Below are 18,822 nucleotides of genomic sequence, written 5' to 3' on the forward strand. Positions count from 1 at the left end.
CCTTTGAGTCTCAGGCAGATTAGAGAGACCTGCGGGTCTTTCTGGTGAGCTGGCCCCACAGCACAGGCATGTGGCTTGCCGACAGGGTTTGCAAGCTTCTGCAGTGGATGGCCCTGGCTGCCTGAGCTGCAGAGCGCGGGGCTGTGGGTGGCAGCCAGCCTTTCACTCAGGCGCTGGCAACATGGGGGCTGAGGCAGCAAGTAGGGCTGTCATGCTAATGGTCCGCCTGAAGCCAGAGCAGTGACCCTCAGAGGAAGCAAGAGCTCTTAAAGGTCCCTTTGAAGTCTTTGTGCTGTCAGTTTGAAGGTACGGAACATCTTTCCTTGACATCTCATAAGTGATTTTATTTTTCACTTGCATAGACAGCGTTGCTCTATTAAAGTCCGGTGACCTTGCTGACCTAACACGAGTTTAAGGACAGGTAGCGTATTGGGGGTGGCAGTTGAGTTGAGAGGTTTTAAGGTGTGGGCTCTGGAGTCGGTCTGTCTGGCTTCAAATCCCAGGCTTTGGCTCTTCAGGTTGTTGAGTTCAGACAGGTAACTTCACCTCTGTGCTTCCTTTGCTTTAGCTTTAAAATCATACTGACCATAATGCCTCCCCTCAGAGGGTTTTAGCGGTATAAAATATATTGGCATGTGCTTGGCAGACTACACAGGGTACTTAGCACATCCTGATCCATGCTAAGAACTTTGGGGAGGACTCGCGTTTGCACGTGAAATGGAGGAGTCCAGACTGAGTCCTGATCCAGAGTGCGCAGCTGGGCGACCTTGGATAAGGCTCATGCCTTTCCGGCCCTTAAGTGATCTGTGACCACCAGAGGAAGACCCATATGTGAAGTGAGGCACATCAGTGGTGTCTAGGAAGTGGGGCTTTCTCCCTGGATCTCAGTGTTCTTATTTGTAAAAGGTGAAAGATTTATACAATTTGAAGAGAAACCAGAGTATAGTCTTATTTGTAAGCAGAAAATGGTTGAGATCTTCTGTCTTTAGCTATGCAAAAATTTTGGTTCATATCAGAAATCCTGGTTTATTTTATTTTTTTAATTTTAATTTTTACTTATTTAATTTTTAAAAAATAATTTTATTGAGAAACAAATAGCGATGAGACAGTTTCAAAACTGATTAGTAGGACAATTTCAATAATTAATACCTTGCATATTGTTGTCTTCTTAGTGGTTATTCATAGTACAAGATGCAGACATGATATCCTGTCCACAAACACTATTAGTACAAATCTTTCTATTCATTGAATTAAGAGAAAGTAGCTGTATATCTATCCTAACTATTTTGAACATACAGATACAAAATAGTCCTTCATTTGTATTCCCTTTTTTTGTTTAGTTTTGTCGGAGATGGGTGTTCCAATTACTGCCAAGTATACTGTCTCTCAAGTAAATGTTTGTTTAAAAAAAGGGTAATAAATAAATAAATAAATAAATGAAATGCTGGTTTAAAAGAGGTCCTTTATAGGACCAGCCAGCGGCAGAACAAAGTGGCAGGCCGCCCTTAATCTCAGCAGGGCTCCCTGGAGAGTGTCACCTGCTGTCCGGGGTCCTGAGGGAACAGGCACAGGAGGGAGCAGTGAGAATGGATTTCAGCTTCACTGTGATTCGACAGTTCATGGCAGCGCATACTTTGCTTATCTTGCTGAGTTTGCTGGTGGCTCTGAACCACGGGCTGTGCATGCGTGACCACACATCCCATCCAGTGGTTCAGGCCAGCAGGAGTGTGTTAGCTGTGGTCTTGCTGCCTCCAGCCTCTGGCTTCCCCAGGTGGAAATCAAGGAACCCATTTAGGGAGCCCAAGTGGTTAGGAAGCTATGATGGGCACAGCGGCCAAGGGCTCTAATTCAGGAGAAAGTCAGGGCTTGGGGTGGAGGAGCAGCTCAGGTGCACTTCGTTTATCTCATGACAGAGGCCAGATTACCCCATGGGTCAGGAACATCTGTAATCTCAAAGTAATCCAGCAGGTGAACCAACCTGAGAGATGAAATCATTAAAATATTTGCAATACTGAAAACAGGTCCTTTTTTGACAAGTGGTGCTCAGTGTTTTATCTGAATTATTTCATTTGGTGTTTTTCAACCAACCCTAAGAGATAATGATTACTATCAGCCCCATTTTACAGATGAGGAAACTGAGACCTAGAAAGGTTAAATAGCTGTCTTAGTTGCATTCTCATTGCTGGGACAAAGTACCTGACACCCACAATTTAAAGGAGGAAAGGTTTATTGTAGCTTACAGTTTGGAGAGGCTTCAGTCCATAGCTAGCTGGCTCCAGGGCAGCGTGGCCTGGCAGAAGAGAAATAGCTCATGGCAAAACAGCGAGACTTCCTTCGTCTCCTTTCCCTCTCTATGCCACCCAGGCTACAAGCTTATAGGTTGGTGTGGCCTGCATCCAGATGGATCTTCTCGCTCCAGCGAATCGTCTGCACCCAGAGCTATGCTGGACCAATGTCCTCATTATTTTTCTCTCCATTCTGAGACAAAATACCTGACATGCAAAATTGAGGGAGGAAGGGCCTTTTTAGCTCCTAGTCTGTGAAGGTTTCAGTCTGTAGCCCACTGGCGTTGAGGCGGGTGGCACACAGTAGAGGGCAGCAGTTCATGGTGATAGAAGAGAGCCAAAGAGGACCTCTTGTCCTCCCTTATGTTGCTCACAGGCCACCCACCTGAGGGCAGGTGCACCTCCACCCCAGCGCTAGACAGTGAGCCAGTCACACACTCTAATTCAGCAGCCTCTGTGAAGTCCAGCCCTCATGACTGCGCGCGGCCTTGGGGAGACACCAGACATAAACCATAACAAGCCGTCGGTGCGCTAACCCAGCAGCGCAGCCCACCCCCTCCACCCCGATCCAGTCACTCCTAGAAGCCCCATCTATGGGTGCCTGAGGCTTTGTGGAAACGTCTAGATGTGAGCCACGACAGAAATCTACCCATGGTCATTCAGCTTGAAGCCTAGGAACTAGGAGCTGGGATTTCTTTTGTTGTTGTTGTGTTTCTAGATTTTGTTTCAGTCAATGAATTTGCCAAATAAAATTATACACATTTATGGCATGCAGTATGATATCCTGAAATATGTATACATCATGGAATGGCTGAATTGAACTAATTAGCATGTGCACCACGCAACGCTCTCCTCCACCATGGTCCTAGGCACTGAAGCTGGGGCTTCTGCACCAAGCTGCGTCCTCAGTCCTTTTCAATATTTCTGCATTTTATACACTTTTTTTTTTTTTTTTTTTACCAGGGATTGAACTCAGGATCTTGCACTTGCCAGGCAAGCGCTTATTCTACTGAACTATCTCCCTGGCCCCTATTTCTGTACTTTAAGACAGGTTCTTGCTCAGTCATGAAGTTGCCCAGGCTGGGTTCAGATTTGTCATCCTCCTGCCTCAGTCTCCCAGAATGCTGGGATTATGGGTGTGAGCCGCCATGCTCAGTAATTACCAGCTGCTCCCTGAGCAATTTTCAACCATGAACTGCATTGTTGTTGCCTATAGTCACCTTGTGTCACAGATCTCTTGAAGTCATTCTTTCCATCTCAACTTTTGTGCCCTGTGGCCCCCCAGTTCTCTCCTGGTCTCCTCCATTCTGCTCTCTGCTTCTGTGAGTTAGAGCATTCACTTATTTATTTTTATGTTTTGAGACTGGGTCTCGCTGGTCTTAACTCCCAGCACAACTCCTGTTTCAGCCTCCCGAGTGCTGGGATTCCAGGTGGAGTTGGAGTTTCTAGACTGTGAGCTATGATTGCAACCGTCGGATGGAGCCGCATGCACTCCCTCTTGTGCCTGGTGGTCTGTGGAGCAGAGGGCATGGTGTCCTCCTGCCACACATGGCCTACTTAACAGTTTCTGCTTTGGGTCATGGACCTGTGCCCATCTGGAATGCTTTGCGTTTGAGTGTGTGGCGATGACACTTGAAGACGTATGACAGATGCGCCTGCTCCCCTAGCTTTTGCCAAGCACCCAGACTTTGCTCACTGGTTCACGAGGAAGACAGTTGTGGAATGCAGGCTGGCCAGGCCAAGCCCCACCCTGACATCTGCAGAAGCTGCTGCGAGAGCTCTTCCAGGGTGGAGACGCTGCGGGGCTCATGTGCGTGGGGAGTGATGCCAGATGCTCTTGCAGAGGTGGTGCCGGTCCTGGGCGCAGTGCCCTGGGCTCTCTGGGACAACCTGGGGCCTGATGAAATCTCTTCCCCTTTGCACATGGCCAGAAGAAATGCTGGCAGCATCTGGTTCCATGGGAGGTCATTTGCTGAGCTGAGCCTGTGAGGAGTTTATGGGTGCAAGAGGAGACAGTAAGCCAAAGGATACCGATGTTTTCCCTTATTGTCAAAGGGAGAGGAGCCTGGAGTATGGGAAAGTTGTGCGTGGGGGACACAGGGGTCAGTGGTCCGAGGCCACTCCAGGGTGAGTTTGTGCCCTGCCTGGGAAGACACGAATGTCTACTGGGGCCAGGCTGTACATTCCCATGTGGGCATGGTGTACAGTCTCCTGGTTTGTATGTATGTATGTATTCTTTTATTATTGTACTTTTTCCTTATGAAATCAGCAAATTTCACAGGGCTCACTATGTAAGAGTGAGTCCATCCCCTTTCCCCTGTGTGGGCCTTGGAATCTTTGAACGTGTTACTTTATATAGGCAAAGGGATGTCATAGATGTGACTACATGAAGGCTTTTGAGGCTGGGAGCGTGCGCCAGGCAGTCTGGGTCCACTCAGGGTGCCCACAGGCATCTGCACAAGAAGAGAAGGAGATGTGAGTGTGGAGATGCAGGTCATGGTGAGTGGAGCCACGGCCAAAGAGCGCGGGCAGCCGCTGTGAGGTGAGAAATGCCAGGGACGGATGGCCCCCAGAATGCCAGCAGGAGGACTGTGCTGAGGCCATCGCGACTTTAGCCCAAAGAGACCTACTTTGAACTTGTGAATTGCAAGATAATAAATGTGTGTTGTTTGTGCTGATTTGTTATCATAGCAATAGAAAGAAAACGTGCTCTCTCTTGGAGGGAAACACGTTGAGCTGCCCCCCTGGGCAGCACCTTGGACAGAGGACCTGGCAGTCAGAGGGCTGCAAAGGCTCAGGACCGGAGCTCTACAAGAACCTGAGGTCCCAGCCCCGTGTCCTCTCACCACCTCTTGCCACCCCCTGGATCCCTGAGGTCAGCATCTCTTACCTTGGATTAAAACAACTGCATCTAACTAGTCTCTGTCTTCTACCTTCAGATTGACCACTGATGCTGCTCGTGACCTTGCTCATGTCAGACACATCCCTCCTGTTGTAACTCAAAAATCAGATGACAACGAGGCAAGTCCAAAAGTTAAAGAAGCGCTTTATTTTAGCTGGTACCCAGCGGCAGACAGCCCCGCAAGATGCTGAGGTGCACGCCCAGGAGGGGAGAGACAAGGGTTTTTAAGGCTGAAAACCGCAAAGGGGAGGTCTTATGATTTGAGTGCAAGGGAATGCAGCACAGGGGTCAGCGTCCACTTTCGGGAAAACAGATTACATACAATTTTCAGGAACAAATAATACAATTTATGGTTCGGTGCTGATCACAGGACATATTGTGTGGAGTGCTCTGGGGTAAAAATAGTTCAGATCTCAACCTCTGACACACTGTGGTTTAGAACAAAGGAATGGTTTGAACATTAACAAACTGTTCAGAGGTCCGATGGATGGCTTGAGCCACCAAGATGGAGTTTAAGTTGTCAGCTTATACCAAACAATCCTCATTAATAAAGTTACAGTGGACATGTACAGAAATGTATAATACAATGCCCATTCTGGTTACAAAATGGAGTAGGTATTTAAGCCAATAAACCATAAAAGCTGACCTCAAGGGTTTATCTTGGGGCTACAGTTGAAAAATTACCTGTTTCTAATGAACAATAACAAGTGCAGTGGTGGGTACAGTTTGTAGCTGGGAACGAGGGCGAGATCAGGGCATTGGGCTGAAACTAGATTCAGGTGCGCACAAAAGGGCAGCGTGAGAAAGGCCCAACTGCAGGTTCTCAAGTAGAGAATGGGCACAGTGGGAAGTTACAGCTTTAGAATGGCGCATACAGAACAAGATGGCGGCGCATACGTCAGGTTATAACAGTTAATAAAGTTTTAGTGGAAGCATACAGAGTTACAAAATTGGAATCAATTGCACAGGTTATAACACCTCCTGGCTCTCAGCCCTTCAAAGCAGCACACCCAGCGTCGTGACCTATGAGGCCAGGCCAGGTCTGACTCCTGACTGCCTCCGCTGCCCCTGTTTCCTTCCTATGCCCTGAATCCCATGCACTGTTCTTTAACATATTGGAGAGACTCTGCCCTTGCATTTTTTCTCAACCTGGTTGCTTGTAACTAATGTTACTTGTCTCATGGAACAAAACACCTGACACCCTCAACTTGGAGGAGGAGAGGTTTGTCTTGTGGGTTCAGTCCCTGGTCAGGGGGTGTCAAGGCAGAAACGGCCTGGTGTTGAGCCCGCTGAGGGGGAGAGCAGCTTGCATCATGGTAGCAGGAAGCAGAGAGAGAAGGGAGGGGCTGGGCGAGGCGATGCAGCCTCCCAGGGCGCGGCCCGTGGCTGGGAGCAGCCTCATCGGTGGCACTCTCGGCTGCTATGCTCATTTCCGCTCATTCCCGGGTAGATGCGTTGAGTAGGACAGCACCCTTCCATGCACTCATCTTCCAAGGGCCTTTCCTCTGCAGGCATGAGAATTTGGGGGGAGGTTTGGGTCTAAACCACAGCAGTGCTCCTCTCTCAGCATCCTAGAGGTTTCTTGAACTTAGGTTCTCCCCAAAGTCACTTTCTCAGGCTGGTTGTGCTAACATTCCACCTCTCCCCCCCACAATACTTGACTTCTATCTAACCAATAAATCAATTCAACTTATTTATCACCTTTATCATTTGTCTCCCTCACTAAAGTCCAAGCTCTGGGAGAGCAGGAATTTGTTCATGCCAGTGGTATCCTTCTGCATGTGCTCAGTGAATATCTGTCAGTTCATACATGCATCAAACGAATGAAAGGAACTGACAGCTCTGCAGGGTGGGTCTGCAGCTCCCCTGGTCATGGAAGTGGACAGCTCCGGGGTGGAGCACCCCTGGTCATGGAAGTGGGCAGCTCCAGGGTGGAGCACCCTTGAGAGGAAGGCTGGCTATGTACTGGGTTGCTGACTGTGCGGCTCTTCCCTTCAGGCATTTGGGGGGGAAATGCACCCTGAGAAGGGGACCTTGGGCCCTGGAGTGGGGTGTCCTGGGTGAATGAGGAGAGCTGCTTAGTGGCCAGAGAAGGACCCAGGCAGCGAGCCCTTATTGTTCTGGTGAGAGGCTAGAAGATGCTGGATCCCATCAGGAAGCCCAAGCTTGTAGCTTCTAGAGCCCCAGCCCCACATTTTCTGGAGGATCAAAGTGAAGCCCAGGGACCCAGCCAAGGGCTTTGCAATCTCTGCTTTGCTTCTTACCAGCAGTGGTGTCTTGCTTGGGTTACATACTTGGAGAGAAGTGACATACTTGAACTTTCTCATCTAAAACAAGGATATTAGTAGTAGGTAATCCTATAGTGCTCTCAACACAGGCCAGCTGTAAGCCAGCAATCGAATGGCAGGAATGGAATGGTGGTGATTAACAAGAGAAATTGTTGTAACTTAGGCTCCTCTTTTCCGGAGCGTGGGCCTTTTCTCCATGTTGATATACTAAGGGTAGCATGTGCCTTTTAGGACTTGAATCCATTTACTTCCAGTTATTTAGCTGCCCCTGTGTAAAAGCACTGCCTTCCTCTCCCACCCTTCACCCCAATTCCAGGGTAGGTAGCCTCCAGCATCTGACTCATCTCTGCCCCTCAACCCACTGTTCCATTTGGGGAGTGGATTTTGGAGTTCTCTACCAAATTTCTCCCTACTCACGATGGCTCTGGCAGGTAGCTTTGTCCCTTGAAGATGACAGACTGGTGGCCTGCAGGCTGGATGTGGCCTAATGAAAGAACAGACCATAGAGTGAAGCGGGAGGGCTTTTGTGGGGTGTGTACTTGCTGGGTTTTCAGAATACCCCTGCTCCCAGCTCTTTATGAGCCTCATATTCGCCCAGTTTACTTATTTAATTTTTTGGCCTGCGTCTCATGGGCTTTTGAGATTCTAAGTTGTGCCTCAGCCCAGTGTCAGCGTACTGTAATGAGAAGGACCTGGTCTGAAGCCTGACCCTGCTGGGTGTCTTAGGCAGTTGTGTATCCTTTCTGGGCTACAGTGCTTTACACAAGGTTTAACTCATGGCAGGTCTTCAGAAAACATTGTCCACCATCTGAAAAGCACCCTGCATTTGAAAAGTAGAAGTCCTGTGGTTTTATAGCTACTGTTTTCATTACCTTTTTGTTGTTTTTACACTAGATCCTTTGGGCTAAGATATCTGTATCCCTTAAATTTTTTTCTTTTAAATTTTTGTTGTGAATCAAGATCATGCTAAATTTCTGAGTTGCCCACTTTTAGCTTAAACTTGAGATGCTCCTGCTTCAGCCTACCAGAGTGCCGCCATGCCTGATCCATTACTCCTCTGATGCCAACATTTTATGAACCCTTCTAGCCAGACTTTCCTACGGTCCCTCTGCTATTGTGAGATTACAGTACAATGCTGGCACAAAGGGAAAAGGGGAGTGAGGGAGACAGTTAGTGCTTGTAAGACCGTACAGCCTCAAATCCAGGTTTAATAACTCCTAGTCTAGTGCTCCTGCTCTCCAATATTTACTGAGCCCCTGTGTACAGGGGCTCACATCTTAAGAAGGAGAGGGCTACTTTGGTTTATGATTTCAGGGGGGTCAGTCCATGCTGTGGCTGCAAGACAGAAGAAGTAGCGTGGTGGAGGGGCCTGGTGGAGGAAATCTGCTTGCCCCGTGGCAGCCAGGAAGCTGAGAGTAGGAGTGGGCTGGGCTAAGAATTTGTCCTTCTGGATCATTCACTGAGCGACCTCCCCCTTTAATCAGGCTCCACCCCCTGACAGCAACACCACTGTGAACACATCAATAGAGTGATCTGCCGATGACCATACTGTGCCTGTGGTCCAGTCATCTTCCTAAAGGCCCATCTCTGCACACGTGAGACTTTGGGGGGATTGTCCAGCCTATAACATGTTATGGCTCCCTAATTACACATGGGATAACTGATTTATTGATGACGGTTGACACTGAATTAATGTCAAAGAAGCTGGATATGGTATGAAAGTTGCCAAAGATGGGGTCTTGAGAGTTGGGGACACCATGTTGGCTTTCCCAAGCCTCAGATTTATCATCAATGAAATGGGAGATTTACACAAGATTGCTTTACCGTACTTTTACCTATGAAGTCCTAAAAATCCCTCAGACTCACCTCTGTCATCTTCCAAAGAGCAGAGTTGAACTTGATCTAGTTTTTCTCTAAGTGCCCTGTGCTTACTACTTTCTTGAAGACAGTGTGTGAAAATTGCTTTTACCGCTGGATAGGGAAATTTGTAATAAAAATCCACCTCTTCAGTGCCCTATTTCCACTTTAGAAATACTGAACATATTGTTTTAATTAATCATATGAAGGCAAAATTAGCATGATTGTGTGATAGGTGTTGTAAATCATCCCGAGTCACATCATTGAGCAAAGACCATTTAGTTATTCTGGAGTTGTTAAAGATTTTATCTACCCAAGTGAAAATTCAATTAGTACTAGCTTCAGCTTATATAAAACTAAGAATTTTCAACTGTGGGAAAATACTCTTTGTATATGTGAATACCACCTTGTGCCATTTTGATAAATTACTGTAATTAACTGTATCCTTCGCAAGCTAAACAAAATTTACTGAACTGTTGTCGTATAAAAGGAGTATCATCTCTCCCCTTGTTGGGGAGATTGCTCTAATCTCTACACGCTATTGCCTTGACGATCATGCTTTTCATGCTGAGGTCTGAAAATACCTACAGAAGTTTAGCCAGCACCGGAGAGAGAAGCTTGGTTTTCATAACTCTCCAGCTTCCCCCTTCCAGCTATAGCAACATCAGTGCAGGGCTTCACTATAATTCAATTAAATCGGCTCCATTTAATTAGCTAGCCAGGGAAACACTGCAAGCAGCACCCGGGCGAGCCACCCTAATAACTTAGCCCGAGGGCTGGGTTATTTCAGGAAGAACTAAAGATGATCAAAAAGGCAAGGAGACACCCCGCGCTCTCAGGCACACGCTCTCTTCTGCCCACTTTCCTTTCCTGGGTGTCTGGATCTGCCCTACTTTTCTTCTCCCACCCAAGCTTATATTACTTCAAGGTCAACCCTTCCTAAGAGATTTGGGGTCATCTTTTTCTTGTACGTGTTTGCTGACCTTGCCTTGTGCTCTGCCCCGGGCCATTGCCATATCTCCTCAGGTCCCTTTATGAATTCTCTACCCTTTTCTCCTTTCCTTTCCTCTGCGGGGTCAGTGAGAACAGTACAGACACTGGCAAAATTCCCACTGGACTGGTCCAGTTTTATCTGGAACTTCATCATACCAGCTGTCCAACTCTGGCCCTGTGGGCAAAACTTTGGAACAAGGTCATGCATAGCTGCAACTTATCTTAGAGGGTTGGGAACATTTTGGAAGGAATTTTCAAGGTATTTTTTAAAAAAAAATTAAAAGCAACATTATAACTGCTCTTCTTAGCTAACCTTGAATGCATGCTATGTGCCAAGCCTGTTACAAAGAGCTTTATAGGTATTATTATTTTTTTTTTATCCTAAATGGGACTCTCTGAGATGAGTGTTAGTCTCCCTAATTTGTGGAAGAGAAAACTGAGGCCCAAGAGGCATATATGTAAGCATGCTTTTCTGCCTAGTAGAAGTCAGTACCAGTATCTGGGAGTGTCAGTGAGCGTGTATCCAGAGGAGACGGGCACACAGGATCAGTGGACTGAGAGGATAAGAGCTGCCCTTCATGTGGGCAGGCGTAGTCTAGTTGGCTGGAGGCCTGGACAGAACACAAGGCCGATGTATCGGTCAGCTTTGCATGACTGGGCACAATACCTTTGTTTACCAGCTCAATAAGGAAAGGCTTATTGAGCTTATAGTGTCGGAGGTTTCAGCCCATGGCTGCTTGGCTTAGTAGCTGTGGGCATGCAAAGCATGGGACAGCAGGACAGGACAGCTCATGGTGGGAGAGGCTTGCTTACCTCACTGCCACTGGGAAGCAAAGAGAGGGAAGAGTCAGTCTCAGTGTCCCCTGCAATGCTCCATCCTCCATGACCTGACGCCCTCCCAGTGGACTTGTCTTTCTAGTTGCTGGCCACCTGGCACCTGATGAAGCTTCCACCACCTCCCTGTGGCACTGTGGGTTGGGAGCCAGGCCCTTAGCCCGTGGACCTTTGCAGGACACGTAGCTAAACCACAGCCACATAGAAAAGAATTTCCTCCTCACTGTCCCTTGTCGTCAGTACTCCACACCCCTCAGAGTTGGATCCTAGGACCTAAACATGTGGCCTCCAAGTTTCTCAGGGCTTTGGTCTTGGCCAGACAATCTCAACACCAGATTCCTTGGTTCTGAAGCTTTTGGGCTTGGACTGAGCCATGCTAATGACATCTGCGGGTCTCTAGCTGGCAGGTGACCCATGGGGGGGGACTTCTGGTCTCCCGCTTCCCTTGCACCCCAGTATAGTTTGACATTTTTTAATGAGTAGTCCAGCAATGAGCCTATTTTAGTGATGGAAAATGCACCATCTGTAATTATTGAACAAACACCATCAGGAGCAGAAGTAAAGGAGAGAGAGAAAACAACAAAACAAAGCACCCACAGTCAGTTCCAAGGCTCCAGCGAACCACTTGAGGCTTTCCAGAGTTCTTTGTTTGCTTCTACTTTGAGCCATCTGGCACTGTATTTTAAAGCAGTTGTAGTCCAAGTGTAAGCAGGATTTTTTTTTTTTTTGACCTAATAATTATCCTATGCTACTGCATAGTCTTCTCTATGAGCATTTTCTTTCTTTCTTTCTTCCTGTCTGTCTGTCTGTCTTTCTTTTTTTTTCAGGCAAAGTTTCACTGTACAGTTCAGGCTGGCCTCTTACTGTGGCATCTTCCTGCCTCAGCCTTTCCTGAGTGGTGGGATTACAGGTGTGTGCCACCACACCAGGTCTCTGTAATAATTTTGAATGGTGCTCAAATATTTTATTAAGTTTATGTACTTTGAACGCCTTAGTCTTTGCCTTTTGGGGGGAGCCTTAGTCGTATTTCCAGGTGTCTGCTGGACTCATCTATCCAAGTGCTCAGGAAGCACATATTGCACCACTGTCGTGGGCTGCCTCCGCTGTGCCTGACGGTGGGGGTGCCGAGGGAGGGGAGACCCGGCCCTTGATCTGCCAGGCAGTCGGGCAGCTGACTGGAGTGAGAATGAAGACAGGGTAAAAGCTCAGCATAAATCACCAATGAGAAGGCCAGAACAGTGGTGCTGGGGGCACTCGGAACCGGAAAAGAGAGGCCGCTCTTGGAAGGTGCCTCCCTCCCCATTCAGTCTGCTATGACAAAATACCTCAGACCAGGAAACTTACAAACATGACACATTTCTGATTCACGGTTCTGAAAACCGCAGGTACCTGCAGATGCAGTGACCGGGAGGGCTTTTCCTCTGCTTCCCGGGGGGACACTGCCCTCTCCTCACCTGGCACAGGGGGCCAAGGGCCTTCACTTCGGGCTCCTGTATCATCACACTTGACCCCACCCTGAAGCCGGAACCTCCAGGGCTGAAGTCTGTATCAAAGTCTCACTTTTTAATAGTCCCTCACTAGGTTTTGGGGTCCAAGATGTGAATTTTGGGGGCTAAATACATCGAGAGCATTGCAGGAGTCAGGACTTTAACTGAGAACTAGGGGCGAAAGAAGCAGCTACCTTCGATGACTGTTGGAGGGCAAAGGTCCTGGCAGGAAAAAAAAAACAACCAAAACAAACAAACAAACAAAACATCTTGAGGTGGGAAACAACTTGTGTACTGAAGGAATGGTAAGGAACCAGTGGGAAAGTGGCTGGGGGGAGGGGCGGGCTGCGAGCGCCAGTGGCCAGACCCCGCAGGCTTTTAGAAGCAATGTGCAGTCTGTGTCATTAAATTGTAAGGGGCTATTTCCTATTAGAATAGTGCTTGGAAGCCCTCATCAAGTGCCCTGCGCCTCTGAGCTGTTATCATGCTAAGTGCTTTAGTTATCACCTCCAATTGCTGGGTGAGAAAGTGGAGGTCCAGCGGGGTTAAGCAGCTGCTGAGAATCTCCACTATGAATCAACCTCTGGCTGAGGACCGGAGACCAAAGTCTTCCTTGCCTTTTCTCTCTTTATCATTTGGCCGTTCATTTCCTCAAATGGAACTCTGGAAGCTTCATCTGTAGCTGCCCAGCGGGCTTCTGTTCACATATACTTTGTGTCCTCCCTCAGCAGGCCGGCTGAGCTAAGAGGACCTGTGCAGGGAGCAGAGGAGACAAGCGACCTGCAGAGACCTAGTTTCACTAAAGCTGCCACATTACTATCTCGTGGTTCCTGAACATGGCCAAGGGCCAGTAGCAAGGGGGGAAACCCACAGGATTTGTAATTTGCTAACTGAACGCAACACAGCCCTGAGGGGAAGAGACAAAGGAAAGCCTGAGGGGAGTGGGTTTTAAGAGAGGAAAGAATTCAGTGGGAAAAAAATGACACGGGGAGGCTGCCTGGTCTATTTCAACAGCACAAAATAAACTTGGCATTTTATTGCTGAGATGCCAGGGTGTTGTGGTGTCCACGTGGGAAAGGGCTGGAGAGTGTGCTTTATCTAACCGCCTTGAGGTGACTGACCCCCTCCCCCCCAGCCTCTGTCTTGGTGGTGCAGCCTTGGGGAAGCTACTGCCACTGGGAGTGGTGACTTATTGCAACTGCCGTTTAATTGGCCAATAATAAATATTAATTAAGCATCAGCTATCTACTGAGTCCAGTGGGGATTGGAGACAGTAAACCAGTGAATGCGTGGGTGACAAAACTGTGACATTGTGAAGGACAAGGGTGCTATTAGGGAGGATGAGGGGGCCGAGGGAGGGAAATTTGATTTAAATTAGAGGGTTGTGAAAGCCTTCCCTGAGGCCTTGACCTTGAACCCAAAGCCTCGAAGCCTCCTAAACTCCCCTGGTCTCTCTCATCTCCTCTGTTACTGCCCTGCCTCTTGCTCGCTCTCCAGTCCTACTGGCCTCCTTGCTGTTCCTTGAACTTTCCAGAGATGTTTCTGCCCTAGGACCTTTGCTCTAGCCATTCCCTCAGCCTGAAGTGTTTCAACTCTGGTCCCTGATATTCTTTCACTAATCTCCTTACCCGGCTTAAACATTGGCTCAAATGTCAAATTTGAAAGAAGGCCCAGCACAGCCATGTTCACCCTACCTAAAATGGCCACTGGTCTGCATTGACCTTGGCTTCCTAGAGCTCCCAGAATTCCTTGCTTTGCTATGCTACCCCTCCGCCCCATAGCCTTATTGTTTAACACACCATTTCATGTAGTCCTTATAGTGTTTATCTCTGGCTAGAATTTAACTTCTATGAGGCCAGGGATTTTGTCTTTTTTATTCACTGTTACATTCTAAACACGCTGAACAGCGTTTGTCATGAGCAAGGCATAGTTGTTGAATGACTAAAGCCTGCAAAGAGTCAGGAAGAGTGCTTAAGGCAGTGGGATTTGCACTCATACTGGCCCAGAGGTAAGAACAAGCTCAGGGTGCTCACATGCAACAGGAAGGAGAGGTGGTCAAGAGGAGAGTGAGGTGAAAGGGCGAGGAGCCAGAACTCTGCATAGCTCTGATTCTTAAAATTTTCCTCTTACTCTGGAAATACCTGGCACTGTTACTTTCCTTGAAGACATTACTCCCCTTCTTAGTTCTGTGCCTTGGAAGACAATAAAAAAAAAAAAAAAATCACCTTTAACTTACGGTGGCCTGTGAGATACTGGAGCCAGATATAACCACTTTCACCTTGGAATTTGCTCCAGGCTAATGGTTCTAGTTTCTTTGATAAAGAAGTCCTTAGAAAACACCTTGACAATTCAAGCTTGTTTCTTGCTTGCCTACAGTTTAACTGGCTCATTTCCAGACAGCAATTGCAGAGAGCAGATTCCTTTCATGTTGTTCCTCTGCTGTTTACAGTGCATGGTGTTGTGGGAGGTGAAAGAACATAAGGAATTACACTGGGAGGCTTCTGGGGCCCAGCTGGGGCCCCACCTGCAAGTGTCTTCTGACGTGGCTTCCACCGTGGCCACAAGGACTGCAAGGACAGTGGCAAATCTGGTCTAGCTGGGCTTGCAGGAAGCAAAGGAAATAGGATTTGTGGCCCGTGGGGAGCCTCTGACAGATGTGTCTGTCAGTTCAGTCTCCAGCTTGAGGGCTCGTATTCCTTTCCAGCAGGGGTTGGAAATTGCATTTTTCTGCCCTTCAGTGATTGTTCTCCCCTTACACAAGGAGTGTGTGTGCGTGTGTACACTGGAGATTGCACCCAGGACCTTGTACGTGTTAGTAAGTGCTCTACCACCGAGCTACACTTCGGTTCCTTATACAATTATACATTGGTCAGGGTTCCTGAAGATGTGATTTCCAGCACTGAGCAGTGTGGGAACTGGCAGACAAGGCTGTTTGCACCCCCAGGTCCCTGAGCAGGACCAGCGGCCCATCTCCATCCCTTCTGTCTTCTGCTGGCTGAGAGAGGTGTCTTGGAAGTCCCCTAAGGGAGGACCTCTTTCTTTCCAGCTGTGTCTGCACCACTCCCACCAATGAAGAGGTGGGTGATGTGCTGCAGTATTTGTTGGGTATCCTCAAGTATCTGTCCTATGGACCTGGCTTGGAGACCTACCTCCTTCCTTTATTGGCCTTGGTTGGAGTTCTGCCTCCTTCTCTTACTGGCCCTGGGGTGGAGTCCTACCTGTTTCTCTTGCAAGCTGCGCAGCCTTAAGCAAATGCCCTAAGCCATAATTTCTTCCTCCATAGAATAGAAACCAGGATGACAGCAGCATAGTACAGGATTTCTGCAAGAGTTTGTGAGGTAACAACAGACTTAGAGTCATAGCATGAATTCTGGTGCATAAGAAGTGCTCACTTTCCATCCAGCTAAAGACCCTCTCAGTGTTTATTTAAGTAGTTCATCTTTCCTTCTTCCATATGTTGTCCAGGTTTTCCACCACTCGTGCTATCTGGCTTATACTTCCAGCAGTCCAGCCCCTCTTGAGTTTTTCGCTGGACTTTGTCTTCCTATATTACAATGTCCCTGCTTCCATAACCAACTCCTTGTTGAAAGGCAAATGAGAGTGGAAGCTGGGGGAAATGCGCAGCACAGACCAGGCCTGAGAGCTTTTCTGCCTTGCAAATCCAAGGTTCTCTTTACTTTTCTGGAAGAGCAATCACCCCAGACAATGTCATACTCATATCAGGGCAGTGGGATGTATTTGGTGAGCCACTTTCTGTTTTCCAACACTAGAGACAGATAAACTTAAATGGCTGTCGGAGCCACCAGTAAAACACTGTGTCCTCCCTAGCTGTCCTGTGACTTTCCCTTTCCTGTGAGGAATCATGACTGGCACATAGTAGGGCCTGGCTTGGCGGTGTGGGGCAGCACTGGTACCTGCTCATGTGAGCTGCTGTTCATCCCTTACCTCTGTGATCAATCAGCTTGGCCTGGTGGGAGTATTTACTCCCCAGAAATTGGCGAATGCTATGTAAGTGCTGATTGGAACATTTGCCAACATCTCACTGCTTTGTCTGTTGGATGAAGACTGTGTCTGGCTATCCTTGAGGTATATACACTCACACACACAAACACATGCATCAGGGGTCATTTTGATGAGTAAAGTGTCTTTAGAGATGACTTCTCTTCTCAGGCCTCAAGGCTCCATTGAGTGTCTGACAGAGCGAACACTTTGCTCTGGGCCATGAGGCTGGGCACAAAAGTGCGTGCACAACGGTGGTTTCCACAGCAACGAGGGTAAGGAGCCCACCCAGGGAGGCATTTTTACAGTAGCCCTTGTCAAACTGCAATGTGTGGGTGAGTCACCGGGGCATCTTGTTGCGGTGCAGACCGTGATCCATAGGAAAGGCCCGTTGTCCGAGATTGTTCATGTCTGATAAGCTCCCTGTGGTGCCGGTGCTGGGGGACCCCAGTCTGTGAGCAGCGAGAGTGGGAAGGATGGTTCAAGAGTGGCAGAGGAGTCCTGCTGTGTATTAGCCCCATCAGGGCCCCAAGACTGGCTGTCTTCTTGCTCCAGTTTCAGACTTGCAGGTGAGGGCGAGAGAGTAAGACTATGGAAGTGGCAGCAGGATTAGGCAGGGCTGGAGCCTGAGCCCCCCCTTTCCCTCACACAGGGTTGGGGTTCTGCTGCCCCCTGCTCCCCGCCCCCAGCCTCATCCCCCTCACTATGAAGTGGGACTGCCACAGGACTATGAAGACAGAGAGAAAGCACTGCTCCACAAACTCTGTCTCAAGCCTGAAGCCTTCTTTAGGAAACACGAGCTGTTCATCTCAAACCACTGTTTTACAAATCATGAGAATTACAGATCAGCTCTTCCTTAGTACTGCCTACGGAGGTGGCAGCCGTCTCCCACTTTCACCACGGCAGCCCTCAGACCCCTCGTGAAGCCCGAGATCGTCAAAAAGAGGACCAAGAAGTTCATCCGGCGCCAGTCAGACCGCTTTGTCAAAATTAAGCGCAACTGGCGGAAACCCAGAGGCATCGACAGCAGGGTGAGGAGGAGGCTCAAGGGCCAGACCTCGATGCCCAGCATAGGTTATGGAAGTGACAAAAAGACAAAGCACATGCTGCCCAGCGGCTCCTGGAAGTTCCTGGTGCACAGTGTGAAGGAGCTGGAGGTGCTGCTGATGTGCAACAAGTCTCACTGTGCGGAGATGGCTCACAACGTCTCCTCTAAGAACCGCAAAGCCATCGTGGAAAGAGCAGCCCAGCTAGCCATCTGGGTCACCAATCCCAATGCCAGGCTGCCCAGTAAAGAAACCAAGATGGCCTGTGTGCGTGTTTGTTTGTGCTTCAATAAAACCACACACACACACACACACACACACACACAAAAAAAAAAAAAAAAGTCAGTTTTAAAAATTTTAAGACATTGTGAAAAATGTGGAAAAAAAAAATCTATGTTTTTCCTGACCAATGATTACATAGTTAACATTTTTACATATTTCCTACCAGACTTTTATATCTATTTTATTTTATAAACTTTTGAATTTGTCTTTTTAAGACAGGGTCTTGCTGTGCAGGTCTTGAGCTCACTTTGTAGCCCCAGCTGGTTTCAAACTTGCAAAGATCCTCCTACCTCAGCCTCCTGAGTGCAGGGATTGTAGGCGGGCAGCACCATACCTGGCTCTTTTATTTAAAAAAAAATGGAACTTATAGTCCGCAAATACGGAATTGTTTTGTCACCTACTTTTTAATTTAATAATAAAATTATCAGTAGGTTTCATGTCTCTATGAAGACCAATCACTACTTTTATTAAATGATACTACATTTAAAATAGCCCTCCTAAGACTTGAGACAAGCCCACTTCCTTCAAAGACTCAGTCCACCTTTCAGGAAGGAACATACCAGATTGTGGTGAGCAGCTTATACCTCCTAGTACTTTCCTTTCTGTTTCCTTGGCAGGCTGAGTCCCCAACACCACCTATAGCAGGGACAAGGCCAACAGTCAGCAGAGTGTTAAGTCAGGAAGCCCCCAAGGGAATCTCAGGCCCCGGGGTGGGGGGAAGCTTACTTTGGGGACAGCTCCAAACAGATCTAGTCCAAAGGCAATGGAGACCAGAGAATATACTTGGAATCTAGAGTCATGAATCTGTACTTTGGGTTGTGGAATGAAAAAACACTGAATGAAAAAAGA

At 48.0% G+C, this 18,822-nt stretch overlaps 1 protein-coding gene across 1 annotated transcript in view; it reads left to right on the plus strand.

Moving 5' to 3' along the window:
* Positions 1-6,545: 6,545 nt before the first annotated feature.
* LOC101583359 (60S ribosomal protein L32-like) overlaps positions 6,546-18,822 on the plus strand; it is a 109,442-nt gene continuing 97,165 nt past the window's right edge. Inside the window, exons 1-2 of the mRNA XM_012514312.1 lie at positions 6,546-6,633; positions 17,552-17,956. Of these exons, the coding sequence (XP_012369766.1) occupies positions 6,546-6,633; positions 17,552-17,956 (493 nt within the window). The remainder of the gene's footprint in view (positions 6,634-17,551; positions 17,957-18,822) is intronic.

This window comes from Octodon degus, unplaced genomic scaffold, assembly GCF_000260255.1.
Source record: "Octodon degus isolate 3935 unplaced genomic scaffold, OctDeg1.0 scaffold00029, whole genome shotgun sequence".
Lineage (NCBI taxonomy): Eukaryota > Metazoa > Chordata > Mammalia > Rodentia > Octodontidae > Octodon > Octodon degus.